This window comes from Taurulus bubalis (genome assembly GCF_910589615.1).
Source record: "Taurulus bubalis genome assembly, chromosome: 9".
Lineage (NCBI taxonomy): Eukaryota > Metazoa > Chordata > Actinopteri > Perciformes > Cottidae > Taurulus > Taurulus bubalis.
Window position 1 is genome coordinate 18,537,672 of NC_136597.1, and position 24,273 is coordinate 18,561,944.

General features: G+C 38.9%; 2 protein-coding genes across 2 annotated transcripts; both read left to right on the forward strand.

Annotated features, from left to right (window-relative positions):
* Nucleotides 1–2,951: 2,951 nt before the first annotated feature.
* LOC306741961 (UDP-glucuronosyltransferase 2A1-like) lies at nt 2,952–4,556 on the forward strand (the record flags this gene model as incomplete). Its single annotated transcript, XM_079224295.1, has 1 exon — nt 2,952–4,556. One exon carries the CDS (start codon nt 2,952–2,954, stop codon nt 4,554–4,556), a length of 1,605 nt encoding a protein of 534 aa, XP_079080421.1.
* Nucleotides 4,557–8,180: 3,624 nt separating this feature from the next.
* Nucleotides 8,181–19,983, forward strand: nptna (neuroplastin a; the record flags this gene model as incomplete). The annotated part of the gene is made up of 9 exons (XM_079223135.1): nt 8,181–8,271; nt 12,998–13,345; nt 14,322–14,490; nt 14,602–14,696; nt 15,423–15,556; nt 15,765–16,038; nt 17,688–17,709; nt 18,807–18,883; nt 19,043–19,983. 8 exons carry the CDS (start codon nt 8,181–8,183, stop codon nt 18,865–18,867), a joined length of 1,194 nt encoding a protein of 397 aa, XP_079079261.1. The 3' UTR covers nt 18,868–18,883; nt 19,043–19,983.
* Between the last annotated feature and the right edge of the window lie 4,290 nt (nt 19,984–24,273).

Genomic DNA, 24,273 nt, shown 5'->3' on the forward strand with positions numbered 1-24,273 from the left:
TGTTGGCTGTACCACTCACTGCTTTTGCAATTGCAGTGCTTACTACTTTGCTTGTGATCATTTAGTAAATAAATATATAGAACGAGAGAAGTTGTCGGACTGAGTTCTTCCGGAGGCTACACCAGGCATCCAATAATTAGCACGCATTAACAGTATTCTATTCTCCAGAGGCGTATTCACCATTCTGTGCCAGCTAACATTGCTAACATAACTAACACAGCTAACACAGCTAACATAGCTAAATGAATTTTCTGTGAGAGTATGAAAGGTTCTCTTGGTAAGAATTCATGTCATTAACCTGAGTTGTGTGTTTTATTGAGAAAACATATAAAAACAACAACAACCAATAACTAACTTTTGTATGATATGAGTTGAATTAGCTAATGCATAATTAGAAGGAATGGAGGGCAGTGTGGTATGCTAGTGCCGGGATTTACATGTGCAGAAGCTAAGAGGATTGAATGTATAGTAATCTTGAGTGATATTTGTTCCGTATCTGGTAATACTTTCATCAAAAAAAGAGGATAATCAAATTGAGCAGATTATATATTTCTGGACAGAACGAGACTGCTGGTTGTGCAAAGTGCAGGTGGACATACGACAGACAAGCAGAGGACTTAAAGAAGACGAGCCGAGGACGCACAGCAGGTGTGCAGAGGAGCATCTCACCAGTCAACAGTACTGATTCACTCCACAATCTTCATCACGTTGCACAGATAAGCACCGTGATCGCACCACACTCCACACACACTAAGTTACCGATATGGATATTGGTTTTATTTGATTTGGTTTGTTATTTTGTCAGAGTTCTGCATTTTCTTTGTTTATTTTCCTCCTCAACCTGAGTTTAAGGTACAAAGAAAAAACACTGAGCTTGATCTTAAAGGACAGTAAAAAAAAGGACAGAGAATTGTACTTCATGTTTATTGTTACTGTTAAATGCCCCGATAGAGGATATTTATAGACCGATGTAATAATGAGTTTGGAGCAGGGAAAGGCTGATAGCTCATTACGCGGCCAACCCTCCCTCCCTGAATAAACAATCTTTGACTTTGTTACAGACTGTACAAACTGGAGAACCGGTGAACTGAACATTTAAGTCAAATAAATAATACCAAAATAAACAAATCTGGATCACGCAACATCAAACTCAAATTAAGATGTACCTAAATAATAACACTATATTAATCTCAAACTGACCATCAAACTCAAAGTAATTTAAAAATACATCTATAACTGAACACCAAATTAACCATAAATAATCAAGATGAGATCATATTTAGTTTGTGAAAGAAAAAAGTGAACCTGTGAACTTTTAACACAGCGACATCAGTCGGATTTTATAATGTGCTTTACTTTTGTCGGCTACTTTTGGATTTGAGGTTTTTAATAATTACATTTGTGTTCCCCCCGAATTTAAGTACTTGGTAAGAGAATATCCTGAAATTTGATTTGGTGTATTACTTCATTGTAATTTGTTCTATTTATTTACAATGGGTGATGCGCTGTTCTGTGGTTTATGACCTGTAACATTGTTAAATGCCACTCATACAAACCATTAATGTTGGTGCATATTCCCGGGGAAAAGTTTGTGATTTCATTTCCTGAATGGATAGTTGGATTATTTGAAAGAAACGCCATATTTGTTATGTAGTATTAGGCTTCTTTCCAAGTGCATATTTTATTTTGGGTTTGGCTTTGCTGTTCAAAATAATCTTTATTTGTCTCATACTGTCTGTCTGAATATTTCACTTTTCATATTCAGCCTCTGTTTGGAAAGCTCTGTTTTAGCACGTTTGCTAAGCAGCAGCTTGAGTTCATGTTTTCTTCTTTTAAGCTGACGTCAGGGTGTGCTCGTAAATGGTCACTTTGAGCGTGTACAAACTAGACTGTTTGTACATTTTGAGCACAGTTGGATTGTACCGCTCAGTTATTCAGAGCTCCAAACAGAGCAGACTTTATGCAGTCTGTCAGGAAACAGACCCATCCACATGTTTAGTGATACAGTACTGTAATTCTTTTCTTTAAACATTATTTATGTGTAGATTCAGGACCCCCCAACAATGTCCCAAGACAAATCTTAGGGGCCTTGAATTGATTCACAGGGCATTAAAACACAAAGTAATACATTTCTTCAAATGTTCATGTTTTCTTTGCTTATTGAATTTGAAGATTGTGTAACTGTACATCTACAACTCCCTGAAAAGTATTCAGCTCAAACATTCTTTGACCTGGTTTATCCCCTGAATGCAACATGTGATGAGTACACACCTTCTTATACAACATAACTGTTCATAGTACATGTTACCACATGCCGGCCAGTCATAAAACTGAAGGACAGACCAGGAGGTTCGTTCAGCAACTGTCTTTCCAACTGTCACAGACATTTATTGAATAACACATACAGTCGTTGAACTGACAATTTGAAGTTGGATTGACTTTCCTGTATCTGTGGATTTAGGTAAGTGTTAATAAAAAGCTCTGTTATGCACACGTAAAGTAAAACATCCATGTAGTGTGTGTTTAGTTGAAACATTGTCAGTGCAAACCTTGGTAGTTGTGTGTACTGTTTGTGTAAAGTTCAACAAGTTCAGAAGATAATATTTATTAACAGGCTATCAACTTGTGTTTAAAAATGTTATTTAATTTGTTGTGTATTTTGGCCTCAATCTGTTATATAAATGAGGCCATCTGAGACATTTATAGAGGGGACATTAATCTTAAGTAAATATAAATTAAAAGTATAGTACTGGAGTTAGTTATTTTGCAATATTTCCCTCGGAAATGTCGTTGAACATAAGTATAAAGTAGCATCAAATTACAGAGTACAAGTACCTCAAAACTGTGCTCAAGTACAGCAGTAAACATACTTGCATTTCATGATTGTAAATACACAAATGTGCATGCTAATCTCCTTTTGTGCGATTTGTAGGTCTCTGAGTGACGTCATCATGAAGGCGCTTCCCTCGTCTCTGATCACCTTTGCTCTACTCTTGATTCAACTCTCCAGTGCATCTGGGGGCAAAATCCTGGTGTTCCCATTGGACGGAAGCCATTGGATAAATATGAAAGTACTCATCGAGGAGCTGCATGCCAAAGGCCACGAGGTCACTGTGGTTCGGCCGTCCGATAGCTGGTACATCAGTGAAAAGTCTCCTCTCTACACTTCAGTCACTATTCCCAGCCCTGGTGGATTTGAGCAAAAATACTTTGAAGCCTTCTTGTCTCGACAGCTGGAGATCCGTCTTCAGGGTAGACATGCATCTTCTTGGTCTAAAATCTGGTCACATATTCAGATCGAGATGCTGGTTGTAGACCAGTTCTCTAAGCTCCACAAGGGAATGAGTGAAGTTGTTGTTCAGATGTTTGAAGATGAACGCCTGATGCAATCTTTCCATGAAGCCAAATATGATGTGGTTTTGACTGACCCTGGTGTCGGTGTCGGAGCAATGCTGGCACGTCGGCTCCAAGTTCCTCTTGTTTTCAATGTCAGGTGGACCATTCAAGGTGAAGCTCATTTCCTTCTTGCCCCCTCACCTTTGTCATACATCCCTTTCACTGCAACAGAGTTGACAGATAAGATGACCTTCCCACAAAGAATAAAGAATGTTTTGAGTTATAACTTGGGGATGTTCACAATGTCATCCATTGCAGAACCTAATTACAAACCAATAGTTAAAAAGTACTTTGGTCCAGATGTGGATTACTCAACGTTTTTTCTGGATGCAGATATCTGGCTTATGAGGAACGATTTTGTCTTTGAATTTCCACGTCCAACAATGCCAAACATAATCTACATGGGTGGATTTCAGTGCAAGCCCTCAAAGCCACTCCCTGCTGACTTGGAGGAGTTTGTCCAGAGCTCTGGAGATCACGGGGTCATTATGATGACTTTAGGGACTTTAGTCGGGAAGCTCCCTCAAGATGTCGCCGAGGAGATTGCTGCAGCGTTTGCCCAGCTGCCTCAGAAGGTTGTATGGAGGTATCTGGGACAAAGGCCAGCCAACCTGGGCAACAACACATTATTGGTCAACTGGCTGCCACAGAAAGACCTCTTAGGACATCCCAAGATGCGAGTGTTTGTGACCCATGGAGGCACTAACGGGGTTCAGGAGGCAATTTACCACGGAGTTCCTGTCGTTGGACTTCCTTTATTCTTTGATCAGCCTGATAACCTCTCCAGAATCAGAGCAAAGGGAGGAGCTGTGATTGTTGATATTGCAGAGCTTGACAGGCACATCTTTGCAGATGCCCTCAAGACGGCTCTTTACAATCCCTCTTACAAGGAAAACATGCAAAGGCTCTCAAGGCTGAACAGAGATCAGCCCATGAAACCACTGGACCAGGCAGTGTTTTGGATAGAATACGTCATCAGACATAAAGGAGCCCGTCATCTGCAGACTCAGTCCACCAAAATGTCCTGGTTTGTTTACAACTGTATTGATGTCATTGCTGCTTTGTTGGCAGTTGTGTTGCTGGTAACATTCACCTGCATTTCAATTGTACGGTTACTGTGGAAAATTGTTTTAGATGGGAAAAAAGTTAAACATGAATGACATGAAAAATAAAATGTTGGTTTTGTGTGCAAAATGTAAGATTTACCAACATTAACCCAATAGTTCTCGAAAGTATTATTAGGCCGGCATTAAATTGCCACAGCATTGTCTTAAAGATCAATCAACTGAAACAATTAATGGCTGACTCTAACTTGGATTTTATCAACATCACAGAAACATGGCAAAACAAACTTTATCCCATGGCTGCTTTTAATGTCTCATGGTACAATGTGTATAGGATCAAGGGTAAAGGAAGAGGATTGTTAATTAATGTTAAAGAGACAATCAAACGCAATCTAATTTAAAGGACGTATGGAACAGATCTGGAATGTATTGGGTTGAATGTTTCAATGTCTCTCCTTGTTCTTTTTTATATCGACCACCATCTAGTAACAATTTGTTTTATGAACTTCTAGAACGCATTCTGAAAGATAGGAAGAAACTTAAGAAGATAACAAACCAATTAAATCTTACTCAACTGGTGCAAGGACCAACAGTAATAACCAACTCCTCCCAGACACACATTGAGTGGATGTTTATGAACAGACCTGAGAGAATGACAAAATCTCATAACCGTCTAACAGGTTTGTTAGTACCACATATCACAACTCACCTTACTGGTTTGAAAACACTCTAAAAACAAAACAATATTGCCAGAGAATTCCAAAAACCTAAATGAATACTTTGAAACTACTCTAAAACAGATTGATTGGTCTATTCTTCTGTCTAGCGAAAATTATGATAACCGTACTACTTTTGTGACTACCATAAACAAAGTAATATCCTCATTTACAAAGAATGTGCAGTACAAACATAGACAAAAGAACCCTTTATCATGGCTCATTTACGCCCTCTGGTGACAAATGAAAGAGAGAGATGTTGTGGTGAAAAGAGCACACGAAAAAAGGTAGTAAGTTACATAGGAAGGCTAAAGCAGATTTTTTTTATTGGAGTAATTAATGATGGAATGGGAAATGAGAAACGGACAATAGTAATGGACAAACACCAGAGGGCACTGTGTGGTACAATACAGACTTCTCAGTCAGAGCCCCCACTACTGGAACGGTCTTCCTACTGAGTGACGAGAAAGCACTAATCATACTTACATCATACTACCTCAATGTATTTTATTATATTGTATAGTAATGTGTTGCATTGTGCTGTACAATGTTCTACTACAGTGTTTGCTGTGTAATTGTACCGATAGGTCACTAAATTGTAATAACCTGCCCAAGGACTAGACGAAAAGTTGCTCTCCAGCTAACTCTGGCACATTTAGGTAGAACATGTTGATTAATGTTCACTGTCCCTGTTAATAAAAATCCAAAAAAGTATTACCCATTCAGCAAGTGCAATATGTTCAACAACTGTCTTTGCAAAGTGATATAACTGACAGAAAGTCTAACTATCATATAACTGTCAATGGCAGTTGGCTTTGCACTGTTTCAGTCTATTTATCATAATGTTTTTTGTTAACAGATCATAGATAAGGAACATGTGTTTGATAATATATAACTTTTAATGTGAATATTGAAGAGATAGTTTGGGTGTTTTGAAGTGGGATTATGTGAGGTACTCAACCATAATCTGTGTTTTACCTGCGGTATGGTCAGTTTGGAGAAGTAGACAGGATTGCCGGAATGGGAGGAAAGAAATGTACTGCTGTGGATGGAGACAGCAGAAAAACACATTTTAGTCACCTTAAAGAAAGGCCCATCTAAAATAATCATTCCAGTTCAAGTGCATGCTATATTTACAATATTTTCCACTGGTTAACTGAACTGAAATGTATCAAGATTGTTTTTGTCTCTGTCTCTGCTGGCTTTGAAGAGAGCTTTAATATATTTCAGTGTCAGGTCAGGCTAGGATAATCTTTTTAAGTTCCTTCAATTTTGTTTTTATCTGTGGGAAAAAAAAAAAACATTGCCAGGTGAAATCTTGGCTGGTGAATATTTTTTGGTCAGGATCTGAAGGATTTTAAGATTTCATGTTTTCCATAACAGCAGATTAGCGGTTATTAAAATACTTTTCTGCAAAAAGAAAGACATGGCAGTAATTTTACATAACCTGCTAACACACGATATACCTATTTTGTCTTTAGAGTGAATGAAAAAATGAAAACATGTGGAAGAAAACATGAATGCTTTTAGTCTTATTTGGGGTATGGTAGGTGCTCACTTCAGCCGTTTGTGGCTGAAATTAGTATTACAACAACAAACACAAAATTATCCGAACAAAAGCATTCTGCCAAACCTATTTTTTTTTCTCCACTGTTAAACAAATGGGAAACAATTATTGAATGACCCATGAGAGAAAACCATTTCGATTAGACATAGAAAATTAATCACTAGAATATTTTTTCTCACTTTCCTCTCAGGGCCTATTTGCAGAAATGTATATATATATATTTTTTTTTTCTCCAATAATTTCATTATTACACATACTGCATCATATTTGAAAAAAAGGAAGAAATAAGTAATTTACTTAATTGATTACAAAAGCAAGGCACTGAATCTCACCCCAAGACCTGCTTGTAATATTCATAGCAGTACAAAGCAGTTCTTCTTCCTCCTCTATTCTTTTGCATTTTGTGTTTCTTCTGGACCTTTGCCTATCAATTACGTGGAATGGATGCACTATTGCATTATCAGCAACCTATGTTCCAGTTCGTTCACTTTGCTTTATTTTTGCTGCATATGCGTAACAACGAGTTGCACAGAATCCATATCCAGTTAGTCACAACTAATGAGTATGAAATGCTTCCAATGACATTGACCACTGACCACAAGTAAAGTATGTTTAGGCCACTTAACAGGCTCAATTTAGTTTAGGAACACAGTAACTGTGTCGGAGGTGCGTGAGGCGGTCGTTACCCTATATTAGCTCAAAGAGAAATAGGATTACTTCTTAAAGCCCCAGGTGCTGTTAAGGTCATGGCTTAAGTCAAACTGAGAGACTGCTTGACCCACGGTTTCAGGCCTAGTAGCGGTTTGTTAAGCTCTGGGTGTCGTTACAGTTGTATCAATATCTGAGAATTTCGTTCTGAATTGGTTGGCAGATCACTCAAAAAGAACTCACGTAGCGTTCCATTGCGCTGGTAAATTGCGGGAAAACCACGGCGGAAGTATCTCTCAACTATGAGTTAATGTGCTTCCAAGCAATTTTCCCACGTGGGTTTCATTGTTAAATGACCATGTAAAAAAAAAACCTGGCTGAGAAATAATAGCGTCCATCTTGTCTATTTTAATAATATAATTGATTCCTGCTCTACTTTATGACGGGACGGTGTGTGATGTACCCGCTTGTACGCGCTCCTCCAAGATCTCGCGGGATTTAAGATTAAACTGGTGGTTAAAAAAAAAAAGAGGAGGAGGAAAAAAAAGAAAAAAGGTGGTTCCCTTGCTGCACCGGGCTGACAGCAGAGAGCTGCACAGGTAGCTAGCGAAGGGCTCCTGCTGGTCTACCTAGCGACACTCTCGTCTCTGCGTGATACGCTTGGAGTGTGTGGAGGTGAGAGCCTCGGCGAATCCACCCCGCAGCACCGCATCCCGCTCAGGTCACCTTAGCGCTCCACTACCGGCATTTTTCGACCCCCCTCCCCCCCATCCCACCCCGTCTCCGAAGATGATACCTGGCAAACGAAGAGCTGCAGTCATGTCCTTCTCGATGGCGATACTCGGAGCCCTGATGCTGCAGTCCGTCTCCTCTCAGAACGGTAGGAAACGAGCTCTTCTCTTAGAAACTACACTGCAGTATACTCTCACGTCATGGCAAAAATGCGGTGCTTTTTAGGGAGGGATGTCGCCTGCATTTCTGCAGTGGGGCATTTTTTTTTTTAAAATGAATTATTACAAGACCTGTCTTTTCTTAGGAACGTTTGTCCATCAGGGATATCTCACCAGCCACCAGGTTTCATTACATAATACCTTAATGTTACACTGTAATACACTGCTATTAGTCGAATAAAGTCCTTTTTTTAAATTGGCATTCTGTGCATTTGAAATGAAGGGTAAATAAACAATTAGCCTATTCGTTGGACGAAAGTGGGCCACACGGAGGCCCGTGTCCCTAAAATGTCCTTTTGAAGTGTGGAGCTGCATACATGAACCGTTGCTGATTGCAGCAAGGACAAGTTCTGCTCCTTAGGTTGGAGCAGAGCAGAAAAAAGGTGGATAGGGAAATGGAGTCACACTGAAGTTCGAAATCTGCCATGCTCTCCTTTATAAGGATTGGTTCTCACACAATCCTCCTGCTGTCACGCGTGGGTCTGCCCAGGTATGTCAGGATATGGCTCAGGAATTCAGTATCCAGCAGTGCATCTCCAATTCCCCTCCTACAGCGTGAGATAATTCCCTGCATCCGTCCAGGTCCTTGAGACCGAGCACAACATGTATGTAATTAGATGTTGGACCTCAGAAGTGCTGTAAATAGCACCAGTCCATTTTGCTGCATGCTTCTATTTATAGAGCGGAGATGCTGCACTGAGACCATGGCTTTAATGTCCTCTTGCAAGAGTGGATCTGTTAACTCTTTGCTGAGATGCGATGCACTGCACTGCAGAATGGAATTGATTTCTCACTCAGCGCGATCCTACTGGTCCAATTGACCCCTCTGCTCATAAATCCAAATGGTTAACAGGCAGTATAAACCCGTCTCAGCTGAGTGGTGGATGCTGTGAGTCTGCTATGTAGATTAGCAAACATTGTGTAACAGTAAGTGAGAAGTTATTCAGCTCTGGCCTTCCCTTGAGTTTACCATGTGCAGGAAAGCATTACACATCTCCTATACTGCACACCCACTCGTTCCATCGCCTCTTTAATCAGCGAGCCAGCGGATAAAGTTTGGCCTAAATGTAATGCCTTTTTATCTGACGGACAGCTAGTAAGTGTGATATTGTCTTATCATCTTCGAGTCCAGAGAGGATGGATGGTTAAAAGAATACCACAGTATACTTTACATACTGATAATATATCATTAGTTGAGTGGTAATGCTGTAATGCCCACAGCAGCCAGCCTCACCAGAAGCCATTTGTTTCTGCTAATGGCTGCTCACTTGTGAAGCTATTCCTGTCAAAGTTCCCTAAGGATGTGTGTTTGACCTGAAGTAGATTGGCTTTTACCAAGGAGGCTGTGTATGTCATTCAAAATTGTTTTTAGAAATTTCACGCACAAGCCGCAACAGAAACTTCTATAAATGCAGTCTCAGTTAATGAATGGATCAAAGCAAATGGAGGAGTTTGTTGCTCCAGTAATGAATTAAGTTAAATCCTTGAATTTTTGGAAATTATCAGTGTTCTATATTATTGTTTGTATAAAGGTCAGAGTGCAATTATCCTGACAAACAAGTGGTTACTTACATGCAATGCAATTGATTTTTTTAATCAACATAGAGTTCATCTAGTGAAGTATATAATACACACCATACATCACAAGCTTTAAATTATAAGCCCCCGTCTGAATAATGTGCGGTGGGGCTACAAATATTGATTATTTTAATTGATTATTCCGATGTTTACTTTTCAATTTGTTGATTCATTGTTTGATCAATACAATGACAGAAAAAAAGACTTTATCAAAAATGCTGCAGATTATTTTTCTATCAACCGTTTCTGTTGCAATTTGCATTTCTGTCATCAAAATCACTTTTATTTTCTTTAAACGTCAGATCACAATGTCACTTGTGGAAAATGTCAATACTCCCTTTTAAAACCAGCATGTAAATATATGCAATAATGCCTTATAGTTGTCTCTGTTCATCAGGACTGATGGCATATTCATTTAGCAACCAAATAGCTACTCAATATGTATTGCTGCAGTACTTGGGACAGTGCAGTGGCTAGAATCACATGATATCACACTGGGTTAAATGGATTCATGGAAGATATAGAGAAAATATCTGTAAGGAAAGACACATGAATATTCCACAGGCCTTCTGTTGTCAGATTTATGTACATTATGTTTGAATAATGTACAGACATTAGCGTCAATATAAACTCAAGTCAGTCACCAGTAATAATTCAAAGTATAGTTATAAAGGTTATGGTTATGGTTATGGTTATGAAGTTGAGCATGTATGTCCTATTTTCTGGTACAATAACTATATTAACCATTCTGTCAGTTTACAGTAAAAAGGGGCTGACAGGATGTGGCTGAAAGGCACATTTTAATTAGTCCTTACTAAAACATCAAAGTGTCTGATTGGAGAGAAGTACTTTACAGTCTAATAAATTATGTTACTTATTATTTTCACGACATAGAGCTTTCTAACTTGCTAAATGCAGTATGGGACTCTAAAAGGTGGTGAAAATAACACGATACCATAGCATAGTTAGATGTGAAACAATTAGCCGTATAAGTGATTAGTGGATGATCAGAAAAATAATTGCTAACTTTTTGGATAATCAATTAATCATCCAAGTATAGATGATATATCCCTTTTTTTTTAAATCAAACTTGAACTTTGGCTGTTTTCTGGTTACAACGTTCCCTTCAATGTGAGATGTGAGTAAGATTTACTGCTTTTGTCTGTTTTACTTCCACATATTCAACAAGAAAACAAGAAAATAAACAAAATCCAATATATATATCCAAAGCATAGATATTGAAACACAGAACGAATAAACTGTACAGTCATTTAAACACCAATAAACAATCTGGAAACGGTATAATATACAATTAATGAAGTGTGAGACGTGGACAAAAAAAGAAAACATAGAAATGAAAAATAAATGGGATAAACAACATAATTAGGCATCAGAAAATATCAGAGGTTTAAACCTGTAATTAAATCATTTATGGATAAATTGAAAAAAGAAAATGTTGCAGCCTAGAACATTCAAAGCTTAAGATATGTTGGAGAAGAAAGAATAGTGCAATGCAGCCTTTATAGTTCTAAGATCGCACACATGAGTCACACAACAACAAACTCAACTTGACATGAGTGTTGTCATTTAGCCATGTGTGTGCAGTACAGCGCTACTCGCTCAGCACTTTTGACACATCTACACTATCCGAGTTGGCAGGAAGTGTCACTCAGCAGTTCTGTGTTAAGAGCTGAGGTTTTGGTTTTGGTTTTCAGACCCAGTCCTGTTGTTTACTGGTACTTATAAACAAGCTACTCATAAACAACACTGATGCAGAGTCGCATACATCAGTGTCAATGAGGCGAAATAATAAACACCTGTCAAAATAATGCAATATAATTCAACAATATCACCTTCATGAAGGGAGGATTTATTGCAGGACTGTTATGCAGAACTCCATTAGTTTTAATATGGGCTACCTAATAAACTGGCAACTGAGTGTGTCTATAGGAATCTATTTGTGCCTCCAGTAAATGTTCTGGTCTTGATGTACCAGTTGTGGGCCGTACAGCAGGATTATGATTTCAGCTGGACAAAAAAACAAACGTGTCTTTCTGCCTTGTGATTATCTGCCTGGTCTGGTTGGCCATCTTTTCCTCTTCCCACTTTGTTGCCGTAGAGTGCTTCTATGGAAACGGAGGGGGTCTATCACCATGCGCCCACACGCTCCTCAGAGACCCAGAGCTGCCGTTTCTATAAATCTCCTCTCAATGTGCCTATAGACCATGCTTATGATTACAGCCCCCCCTTTTCCTCCTCCTCCCCGTCCAATCTGTGCAGCCATGATCAATTGTTTCACTCGTATTGCTTTCAGTTCAGAGGGAGACCTGTCAATCCGGTAAAATCAACAGTATACAGGTTGACCCGGTGTCTGTGTCCCATTACTGAATAATTGTATAAGCAAGCACGAATGTTGTTTTCATTATACATGCAAGATGTACTGAAAATGTCAAGGTCACTTGGAGGACTTTTAGATATGAGGGCTGTGCGAGCCTGGCCCAAATTTATATGATGTCATTAATTGGACAAAATCAAGTGAGAGCAGCCTCACAAAGACGTCCCAGCAGAATTGAATGAACGCTCCCTAGAAATAGCAGCAATAATGGGTTCTGAGGTTGTCTCTCTCTCTCTCACCAAAACCACAAATGAGGCCGTTCCTGACAGACAGTTTGATGCAGATTTCACTGTTTTGTGTTTGACGCTTTTAGGTTGTATGTTAGAGCTGAAACTATTAGTTGATTTGAAAAGAAAAGGAATTGGCAGCAATTAAATGCAAACAACAAATTAAAAAAACTTTTTTTTTTTATTTGCCTAATTTAAGTCTTGAGATTTCTTCACGTTTTCTTTTTTCCTTCTATTTTACTTAAATCAACATTTGTTTCACTTTAAGATAATTTGTCTTGTCAGTGTTTTTTATTATTATTTCACATTATCTTTTTTTCTGTTTGTCTTTCCTTTTCTTCTTCCCATTCAATTTATCCTGTTATTTTCTTGCCTTCCTATCCACCTCCTGTTTTCCTTTTTGGGGGGGCTTATCTCTGGACATGCTGTCCCCTAAACCTCCACAACCTCCACTAGCGGGCTTTGTGAAATCCCCGTTTTCTGAGACTAAGCTCACGGGCGACACCTTTGAGCTGTATTGTGACGTGGTGGGAAACCCCACCCCGGAAATCCAGTGGTGGTACTCTGAGATCAACCGAGCCGATTCCTTCAGGCAGCTGTGGGACGGCGCCCGTAAGCAGCGGGTGTCCATCAGCACGGCCTACGGCTCCAACGGCGCAAGCGTGTTGGGTGTCTCTCGCCTTACGATGGACGATGCTGGGACCTATGAATGCAGAGCCAGTAATGACCCGCGACGTAATGAACTGCACCAAAATCCAGCCACCACCTGGATCCGTGCTCAGGCCACTATAACAGTGCTGCAGAGTGAGTGGGCAATGTAGAGGAAACACCATCTTCCCTTCCGTTAGCCAACCAAACTTAGCAGCTCCTGTGATCCAGCCTCCCTCAAACCTCTCCAGAGGGCCTCTAGCATCCTTCATAGATGCCGCCAACTAGTCTTTATGTACTTGTACCTGCAGAGTTAGTTGAGTAGTATTTTGTGCTCATCCCTTTTAATCGATATTACCTTTAAGCTTCAGTCTCCTCTTATTCTCCATTTCCCATTACTTGATTTGTCTCTCCCTTTCGCTCTCAGCCTCTCATTTCTGTGAACTATACATCATTATATTCAATTTCAAAAAATAAAATTGTAATCTGCATTATTTCTGTGTTTCTAAAATGTAACATTTTGCCTACTGATACTTCCGCTCGCAAAGTTTAACAATATTTAGTGACCTTGTTATTTATGAATCTTATGAATGATAACACTTGTTTGTTGTTTGCTCACTAGCAGCAAACATTCAGAGGCATGCTATTCTACCAAAATCTGAAATGCACAAATATAGATTGAAATTACAATGTGCGCGTGCAGAATTTGGGTGTTTAATCTCAACACTTTTTTTGGTACAGACCGAAATGTTTCTGTAGCTCAGAGTATCAAAAATGTATGTACACAAGCTTGTAGCTTAACGTTTTATTAAAGAACCAGACATTTTCTAATACAGTTGGACATCTTTTATAACAATGATTCAACCGAGGGAGTTTCATTCAAACCTTGGAAGTGCTCCCACTTCCCAGTCACCTAACAACACAGAAAAAGGACTTCTACTTAAGGAACCCTGGATGCCCGAAATAACTCCTCCCACTTCACAACTCTATTCCTGTGCTATATTGTATAAAGTGTGGCTGGCTGTGGTGTCTGTCTGAACCATTTATGCGTTTACATCGTCCAACACACCCTCCACCCACGAGTCCCAGCAAACATCACTTCTGTCGAAGCTGATCTGTGTCTCTCTTACAGAGCCATCCATTTCGACCTCTGAACACACCACACTTCCTGTGGAAGGCGACTCTTACTTACTGCAGTGCAACCTGACCAGCGCCCACAGCGAGCACCAGGAGAGCTACTGGATGAAGAACGGGGAGGAGATTGCGGAAACACGCAGCCCAAACAGGAACACTGAGTACACGTAGGCGTCACAGCAAACTTTATATAACTTCTGTGTGCGTATGGGTGTGCGTTAAACTCAGAGTTCTGCAGCCTGTTGTGGGTTCACGTGAGGTGTGTTTCTTCTCTGCAGGCTGAAAAAACCAAGAGGAGACGCCGCCGGATGGTACATGTGTGTCTACACCTTCGAGATGGCTCCTCCAGCAAACGCCACCATAGAAGTTAAATGTAGGTGTTGATTTGTGAGCTGCAGGCGTTTCTTTTGTCAGTTTCAAGGCCACATTAGAGATGCCTCTGATAAAAATGGCCCCGAATGGCCTTGAGCACTAGCAGCGCTGTCATGTGAGGACCTGTGATTTCAAACGGCTCTGCTCACTGCTCAGGGGGCGGCCTGCGCCCTTGACACCTCCATCTAACCAACGCCGGCTCAGTGGCAGCAGATGGTGTCTTGTTTGTCTGATGGCAAGGGATTATGTCAACGTTAAAATCTGCTGTCACACGCATCGCTATTCTGGCAAATTGGATTTTGTTTGCTTGTATTTTACGGGGCATTTCTTTTCATCCGTAAAGAAAAAAGATTTACAATCTTGTTGGGTACATTATTTTTACCCTTCTGTAGCTGTTTTAATGGCAATTATATTTTCTGTCATCTTCTTAAATCCGGGAAGTGCTTTGTGTATTTTGCTTAAAAAGTAGTCATTATTATTTTTTACGATCTGAACAGTTAAAGACTTTTTCTATAAGCATTGCTTACTTATTGAGGATGCAATAAAAACGATATTATGTTTTATCTGTTTCTTCTTACATAATGAAAAGCACAAATGTGTAACCTATTTACCCTCATTACTATACCTACAATTATGAATCACTGAATTCACAGTAGACCTGTAACACTTTATCTTTGTGAATTTCTTGAATGTATTGTAACGCCTGATCTCTGTTATTTTGTTTTAGCTGCTCCTGACATTACAGGACACAAGCGCAGTGAGAATAAGAATGAGGGCCAACTTGCTGTACTCTACTGTAAGTCTGTGGGCTACCCTCACCCTGTCTGGACCTGGCGTAAGTTAGACAACGGCATTCCCCGGGTATGTGTTATGAATATTATTCAGTGCACTCCCTGATATATTCAACATAAATAAAATGTAGGAGCCAGTCTATAAAGTCCTGTTATATAGCCTGAAATACTGTATTTAAACCTCATGGCCTAAACTAGAATGTTAAAGCAAATCCGTCCATGAAAACACAATCACCGTCAAACATCATGAAGGACATTTCTTTCTTCCCCCTCAACAGGAAATTGACAACTCAAGCGGACGTTTCTTCATCAGCAGCAGAGACAACTACACTGAGCTCAACATTGTCGACCTGGACATTAACGTGGATCCGGGCGAGTACCACTGCAATGCCACCAACATGCTCGGCACCCGCGACGAGAAGATCGTGCTGAGGGTTCGCAGTTACTTGGCCCCCTTATGGCCTCTTCTGGGGGTGTTGGCCGAGATCATCATCCTGATCGTCATCATCGTTATTTATGAGAAGCGCAAGAAGCCAGACGATTTACAAGACGGTGAGTCACCAGCGGAGGCGCTTAGGACTGTTATTATTCTACTGTTATTATTCCAGCGTTTTTTTTTATATATCTGAGGAGAGACTGATTTTATTGCTCGGAGCTGACATGGATCTTTCCTGTTGAGTCTTTTTTCATCCGAAAACCCCTGTCGGTGTGGTGTTGGGCAATGAGGCACACTTTATTGTTCGGTGCCCGCTTAAGTCATTCCTCCTTAGCAGGAGACACTAACCGAGTCACCTGACACAGTGCTGTGCCGGCATTCAATAATTCAGTCTGGCGAGGTTGACCCAACATACAGACACAGTTGCAGGAGGTCACACCTTGCCAGGACAATTTCATGCATTTAATATTCATGAGGAATATGATACTGCAGTTTTGCAGTGGTGGACAGTTTCAATTATTAACGGCTTTCCAGGGACCTTGTGCCGTCCCCATGCTGCTGCAAGCTTAACCACAAGACACATCATTTAGCTATATAATCTGTGGATGCCAGCTCAGGATTTTCTAATACTACTGAGTGCTCCATTTCCAAGAGTTGAGCTATATCATAAATTATTCATCAATGGTATTTGAGTGACCTTTTCTTCTCAAACTGAATTTTGATGTTGTCACATGCTGATTAGATGCAATGTGCAGCGAATGACTGACAGTCTAGAGCTGTGACATTCAATCAGTTTGTGACGCTGAACAGAAATATATCGTCATTATGGTACATTACATGGTGTTTAATTCACCTTGAGAATCCGCACAGTCTCACAAAATGGATGTAGATTGCGTCAATCATTCAGCAAATTCTTACATGAAATGTTAATACTTCATATTTTACATAGGTTAGCTTCAGCTGTTGAATATTTTAACAGATTGTTCCCCTTCTCCCCAAATTGCATAACCTAAACCATGTTTGTGGTAAGTGTGAGCCTTTGCATGCTTCATGAATTTTAATAAGCATTCAGCCTCATCTCCTTCCAGTTCACAGCACAGTACACAGCTCTGTTCAGCCTCAACATTCGTGTCAAATGTCCTTCAAAATCTTCCGTTTTTAAGATTTTATTTACAAACGGGAACTCCATGTTTTTGCATCAAACCGCAGCAGTGAGCTGGCATTCAAGTCCCTGTTAGTCATTTCTGCTGCTACTGCTTGACTACTGCTTCAATGACTGTATTACCCTCAGTAGAGGGCTGATATTAATGGAGCTGCTCCTCACTAATCTCTTTGAGTAAACAGCTGTTCTTTGTGAGCGCTGCTTGTCTGTGCATGACATTATTTGTTTTTAAAATTGAATTTTGTCTAGATATAATTGTGTAAATGTGGTGTTGTGCTGGATTTGTACTGCACTTTGTGTTTTGTGAGTGACTTCATGAGGTGTTTCTTCCTGCGGCATGACGGCCTGTTTATTATTTTGTTCCCTCATCTGGGCTATGTTTTCATCCCATAGGGCAATCTGCACAGGTCGTACAGTTAAAACATAAAAAGTATTGTAAACCTGAAGTGCACCATGTGTCAAATCACAACTTACTGTTCTTAATGCTTTGTGCTTTCTGTAAAAAACAAAAAAGGAGTTGTCAATTCATTAACGTGTGTAACATTCTTGCGATTATTTTATTTTGTGGTCTTCATCTCTCCATATTTTCCCTTGTTGCATCAGATGATGACCCTACAGGTCCAGTGTAAGTAGAAACTATTTACCTTCAAAAACTTCAATAATCTGTGTTTATCTTGATATTGTGTGCTTTGTTGTATCTTATCATAATGCATCCACTCCTGAGCTCAGTGTACAGTACACCCCAAATCTGGGTCACAAATAACTGGGAGCATCATGCGATAGTGTTTTGCTGCATTCATATAAATCACAGGGAAATATAATGAGCCAAGCACCGACATGTTTTGCCGTCGATAACAAGTTACCATCTAAATTATCCTCATGAGTAAAGCCCTGCCCATGATGCTCTAAAACTTAAAAATGATTTTAAGACTTCTTTAACTTAACATATTATCAGTCATACGCAGTATGCAAACATTTAATAAATGGTTGATAACACACTGTAATGCAGTTGTAAGCAGGAATAAGTGTAAATATATATTTGTCAACAACTATAACTCCTCCCATGGGCACTCTTAAGGAGGCAGGTGTATAAAAAGAAAATAAATGAAGATGTCATAAAACACAGTTTTTATGATTATAAAATGTATATCGCCACGGATAAGTTATAATTATTGACCAATATTAACAATCATTATTGTTTAGAAATGTTCTTATAGCTGCTTACAACTACATTATAGTGTATTATAAACCATCTATTAAAGGTCTCTATGCTGGTTATAAACAAGGGACTTGAATGGTTATTAAAGGATACACATTTTTGAATGAAGTATGTAACTGAGTGAAACGTATAGTTTACGTTCATTCAGTGTACACTAGAGCTGAACTAAAGTACTTTTTTCATTATTGATTCACTGATGGATCTTCTCAGACTTTATAAAGCTCCCTTAGCCACAGAAGACATGCAACTGTTCCCACTGGCTGAATAACTATGTGTAAAATCAGTGAAGAGCCCCATTTAATCCACGGTTTAGTTTTTTTTCTTTTCTTAATTGAATTAGTATGTACATGGCTAGAGAAAAGCACATATTTTGTGTTTTTAGTAGATAAATGACTGCAATTATTTAACGGTTATTCGAAATTGGATCAAATTATTTTCTGCCAATCATTTTCCTGCTTTTATTTGAGGTATGAATTGATAGTGTTGTTTGCTTCCTGCTACAGCAAAACTAATTCAACCAACAACCACAAAGACAAGAATCTCCGCCAGAGGAATACAAACTGAGCAGCCCGTCTGCTGAGTAAGTATTGCATTATTGAGAGGAAGCCTGCTGATGAATATGTATCACAAGCCTGTGGCCACAAGTTACAAAACACCATATGATCGTATCACTGAATGCTCAACCCAAATACGATTACTATCAGACTGATCTAATGAGGTGAATGTTTTTTATTTGCAGGTTTCATTTCACATGTATTGACCATATGAAGGTAAACAAGAAGGGAATCCATACCAGTTGTTCAGAGGATGTATCTGCCATGACAAGTATGTTGTGGAGGAGTTCAATGAGGCATGCCTTATGATTTTATTGTGTGAGGGTGCGAATATGGATTATGAAAATGCTAACATTATAACCATTGTTGCTGCATGCAGTTGTTGATGTTAAAGTTTTTTTTTTCCCTCTTATCCACTAATTTTACATTTTTACTGCTTCTAAAATAATGCATGCAAGATGTTGACCTTCTGTTTGATACAGAAATGGCTTTTTTGTTGTTGCTCTTTTCTCTGAGCGTGGCTTAATTTAGATAATCTGTATTGTATGTTCTAGAGGAAAAACAAAACTTGGCAATGTAAAATGAATGCCACCATTATCTGGTTGGACAGTCGAGTACAGTTTTTATCATACCACTGCATACCATTTTATCAGAAAATATCTATTGCATTTTAAGGGCTTTGCAACGTCCCTCTAAATTTGAATAAGATTTACTTTAATGTATGTATTAAATCATTACAACTATGTATCAGATCACCATTAATATAAAGACTATTCATATGATATGATGCACTTACATGTTGAGGATAATGAAAAACTGTATAAACCGATTTTAGGAAATCTGTACTTATAATTCTAACATATTGTTTTATAATCATGTGTATTGTACAGCATGGCTATTATCCTATGCAATTATTATCCATATCAATATATTGAAAACCATTGCAGCTTTTGATTTCTCTGTGACAAAGCTTTAAACTATTAGGATCACCGTAGAGCGTTGATGGCGTACTGCACAGCTGCATGAATTCTCTATATAACGTGGGAGGTGGTGAACGAAGCCCACGTCAGGACGGATACTAGTGAAGCAATTCAAAGATCCCTGACTCATTTTTAAGAATAAATATCTCAAAAAAGGAAGTGTGTCTGTTGAGTTGGTTTCCTTGTAGAGCACAGTAGACATTTAGCTGAACCATCAATGATGCAAACAGGCCGTCCCACCAGGAGGCACGAACATGTGTGCATGTTGAGAACAGCGCCATCTAGTGAGCTTTTGAGTTGCTCATGTCGGGCATGTTAATACGATGATGGACTCATCAAGGGAACATGTTCTTATGAAATGCATTGGCAATGACAATCTTCTTTCACAGGCGACCTCCAACAATGCTCATAATATGTATATAAAAAAGGGAAATCACACAAGTCCCGTTTTAATGCCTGGCTGAGGATAAAACATGAAAACAGACTTTGAAGGAAACTTGGGCTCATTTACAGTTCTGTTTTTTTTCTTCTTCCGATAGATGAGCATTGATTCAAAAAAATAAATAAAACCAAAACCCCTCAGTCCAACAGTAGCACTTTATTTAAGCACACACAATGTTGTTATTCTTCTCCCATACCTCATTTTTTTTCAGTGTTTAATAAACTATGGATTAAATGTGAAAAGATGAAACTAGCACCCATGGTTAAACTCCAGGGATGAAGTTGTCATTTTTAGGATTATTACTTTAAAATCCGGATTTTGGGCCTGAAGTGACGAACAAACCTACAAATCAACACTATCAGTAGCTATGTGTGATTATTAGTGCAGGTACTAGTGAATATCCTAATATCCATGAAAACATGGATAGATTACATACATTTCCATTTGAAATTGAGAATGTTTAAACACTTGACATCTATTGCTGTCCATCCGGGGAGAGTGATCCTCCTCTGTTGCTCTCGTGAAGGTTTCTTCCCTTTTTCCCCGTGAAAGGTATTTTTCTGTTTTTTGGGGAGTTTTTCCTGATCCGATCAATATGAGGTCCCGGGACAGAGGAGGTCGCATGTGTACAGCTTGTAAAGCCCTCTGAGGCAAATTTGTGATTTTGTGTTATAAAAAATAAACTGAATTGAATTGAATTGCCACTTACTAATTCTGAAGAGTTTTGCCATTTCAATGTTTGGCAAAGACAACAACACTAAACTGAATTTTTCAGAATCAGATTACCAATCCGCTCCACCTATAGCTAAAAACTAATGCGGTCTAAAACAGTCTTGTCATATATCATACTTTTATAAAAGGGTTGATTCAACTTCATGCTTAGTTTGGAGGCGGTAGTTTATGATGCTGGTGAATCGTTTATATGGTGTTTATAATATTGAGTACTCTTGTATATGATAGACATTATAAATGTCACAATATTACTTCCATAATGTTTACTATAGTTTTAGCATGGAACTGCCAACTGAGTGTATGTTTCTCTTGTGTTCTTCTCAAACAGTAGTGGGCAGCACATTCAACACATTATGGAGGAAATTGCAGCAGCAGAGCAAAGGGAGGCGCTATTTTATTGTGGCTGCTGTCTGGAAACAGTAGCCAGGGCTCATTGTTGGGCTTTCATCAACATTTCTAACTACTACCAGCTGGATAGCAATGAAATATTGGAATGTGTTTTTCATATAACTAGTCTTTTATTTATCTGGATCTGATTCACATGTAATGGTGACCTCGATTAATATGTCAGTGGGATTCAAACAGTAATAAGAACGGTCCATTTATAGAGCAAAGAGACATCTGTGCCTTTTTGAACCCTGAGAAAAAAAACTGGAACACAACTTTTGACAAAAATGATTTGTAGTTCTGTCTGTGTGGATTAATCTCTAATTCAGGTGATGAGATGTCAGGTGAAGTTTGAATAAATCTGATGGTCTAGTTCGTGAACAGGCCAGTGGATTGTATTTAATAACACATTTAGTGGGTATTTTACACTTTGTTGGAAATATTTATAGTTGTATGTGTAAATAATTCACTATATAGCCCTCTTTTTGGATTTGTTCTACTACTTGCCTCCTCTGTGACCAGAATGAGTCTACTTTAAAAGATTCTCTCCGGTGATGTTCCACAACATAACCAATTCAATTCAATTCAGTTTATTTTGTATTGCCCAAAATCACAAGGAAGAAACCTTCGGGAGAGCAACAGAGGAGGATCCCTCTCCCCGGATGGACAGAAGCAGTATATGTCATGTGTACAGAATGAGAAATGTAACAGAGTTAGAGCACATTCAATGAATATGACATGGTCGTGGACGCCGCATGGACCATGATCCTGATAACCCAGGTCCATGTCAGCAGAAGGAGGTAGAGAGGAGGGGCATCAGCAGGACCGGCTAAAGACAGCCACGATCCATGGAAACTTGAGGCGAGAAAGCACAGAGGCTCCCGGGAAGAAGTAGAGTTAGTAATGTGCATTGAAGAGACTTGCCTCCTCTGCGGACTGATTCTACTTTAAAAGATTCTCTCCGGTGATGTTCCACAACGTAACCAAACATCTACAATATTACAACATCATAATCAGTTCTTGTCAGATGTACCGAACATTGTGAGGACTATTACCAGTTCACCACCTGACCACTGGTTTACTACTGTGCAGTGTTTCACATTTTGTGAATAGATATCTTATGAGGGTGTTAAAATCATTCAAACTACATGTGTAGTTCATGACAACAAGATAAGCATGGAACATAACATTCAGTTGCCAGTTTATGTACACAGATCAAACTAATATGTAGTCGATCCTCATTGACATAAAAGGGGTGGACAAAATCAGCCATGTTATATGGTGTCCTGCACTTGGTGATAATCGTGCCTACAAACATAATAGTGATGACTAGAGTTACTGTAAATAAGGCAAAGAGTGTGAACTCCTAATCTTGGTAGGTTATGATCAGGAGACTGACTGCTGATTGCAAATGTCCCCACTGCGGGACTAATAAAGGAATATCTCTATCTTATCTCAAGGCTCAGATTGTTTGGAGCTCGGGAGGAACATTTCCGATGAGAAAGACGGTTACATTCTTGAAATAAAAAAGGAGAAATCACTTTTTTATATTGTATTCTATTCAAGCCATTTGAAAAAAAAAAACATGTTATGACCACTAGTGAAAATAAATAAAATAGGTGAAAGCAAACTAATATCTGTTGAATACAGTAGAAGACTCTTGACCTGCAATATATTAACATTTATATTAGTTTATCACATCATGAGGAATTATTACAGAAGAAAAGAAACTTCACTTCACTTCTTTCTTATGGCATTAGGCCATATAATATTGCTGCGTGGTTTGTATTGAATCATACAACAGTAATGCAACAAGCTGTCAACAACCTTTCACCAAATTAAGTATATTGTTCTTTGCCAGGAAGTATTTCATCTCTTTTCTACCCGACTAAAAGTGTCTTCTTCAGGGAATAAAAATGAAACACTGCAGACACTGAGAGTATTAATGCATCTGCCATAATAAAGAGAGTAGATGGCCAAACAGGTTGTACCTCCATGTAATATCATCACAGTAAGTAATGAAGGTTGAAAGAAATCCCCCATTAACAAGGAAAGTATTGACATTATTCACATTGACTTTTCTCCTCAAGCTGCAGGTTCAAAAGTTGATCAGAAGATGTGGGAATGTAAATTTGGACACAATCAATTCGCCAGTTTATTGGAGATGTTTCAGCCCATGTTGTCTAGTTACTGGAGAAAGGCAGTATATTGGCAGGTCAAGTACATTGTTGTTATAACCTCCAATATCACACATTTTCCTCAATGGGATTTATAATCTGTACAGCAAAGGATCTATTGGCCCTCAATTTGCAAAAGGAAAGACTCCCCCCCTAAAACCCATTTCAAAATAGTACATCACTGATTTTCTAAAGGCGCTACACACAACACTGTGTTGTCAGCACAGTTCTTGGCGCTTGGTAAATATACGATAGTCAAACTAAAGAGTTGTGGGCTCGTCTGGGATTCGAGCCCCAGACCTCTCAAACCCTCAGCGTGAATCAACCTTACAAACCATGTTAGTTGGAATTATAGTTGGAAAGATGTTTCCGGGTTTGTTTTAAGAAGTTAGCTTGCAGATTTTTTTTGAGCTGGTGTATTTACCAGTTTGTTTTATTGTATATATAACTTTACATTTATTTATGTCCAATGAAGTCCTCCATAAAACCGGGTAAGTTTGTATCAATGTTGTGCGACTGAAACGATGAGGATGTTAGACTTCAACACCTTTAATGCAACATTGTAGAGTCTATTTATTAGCAGTTATGAGACTATATTGAGCGCATGCACACTTATAGGCTGACAGGTGTTATTCTATCGCAATGTGTTTTAAAAGCGATAAATAATACATATATATATATCTATATATATATATATA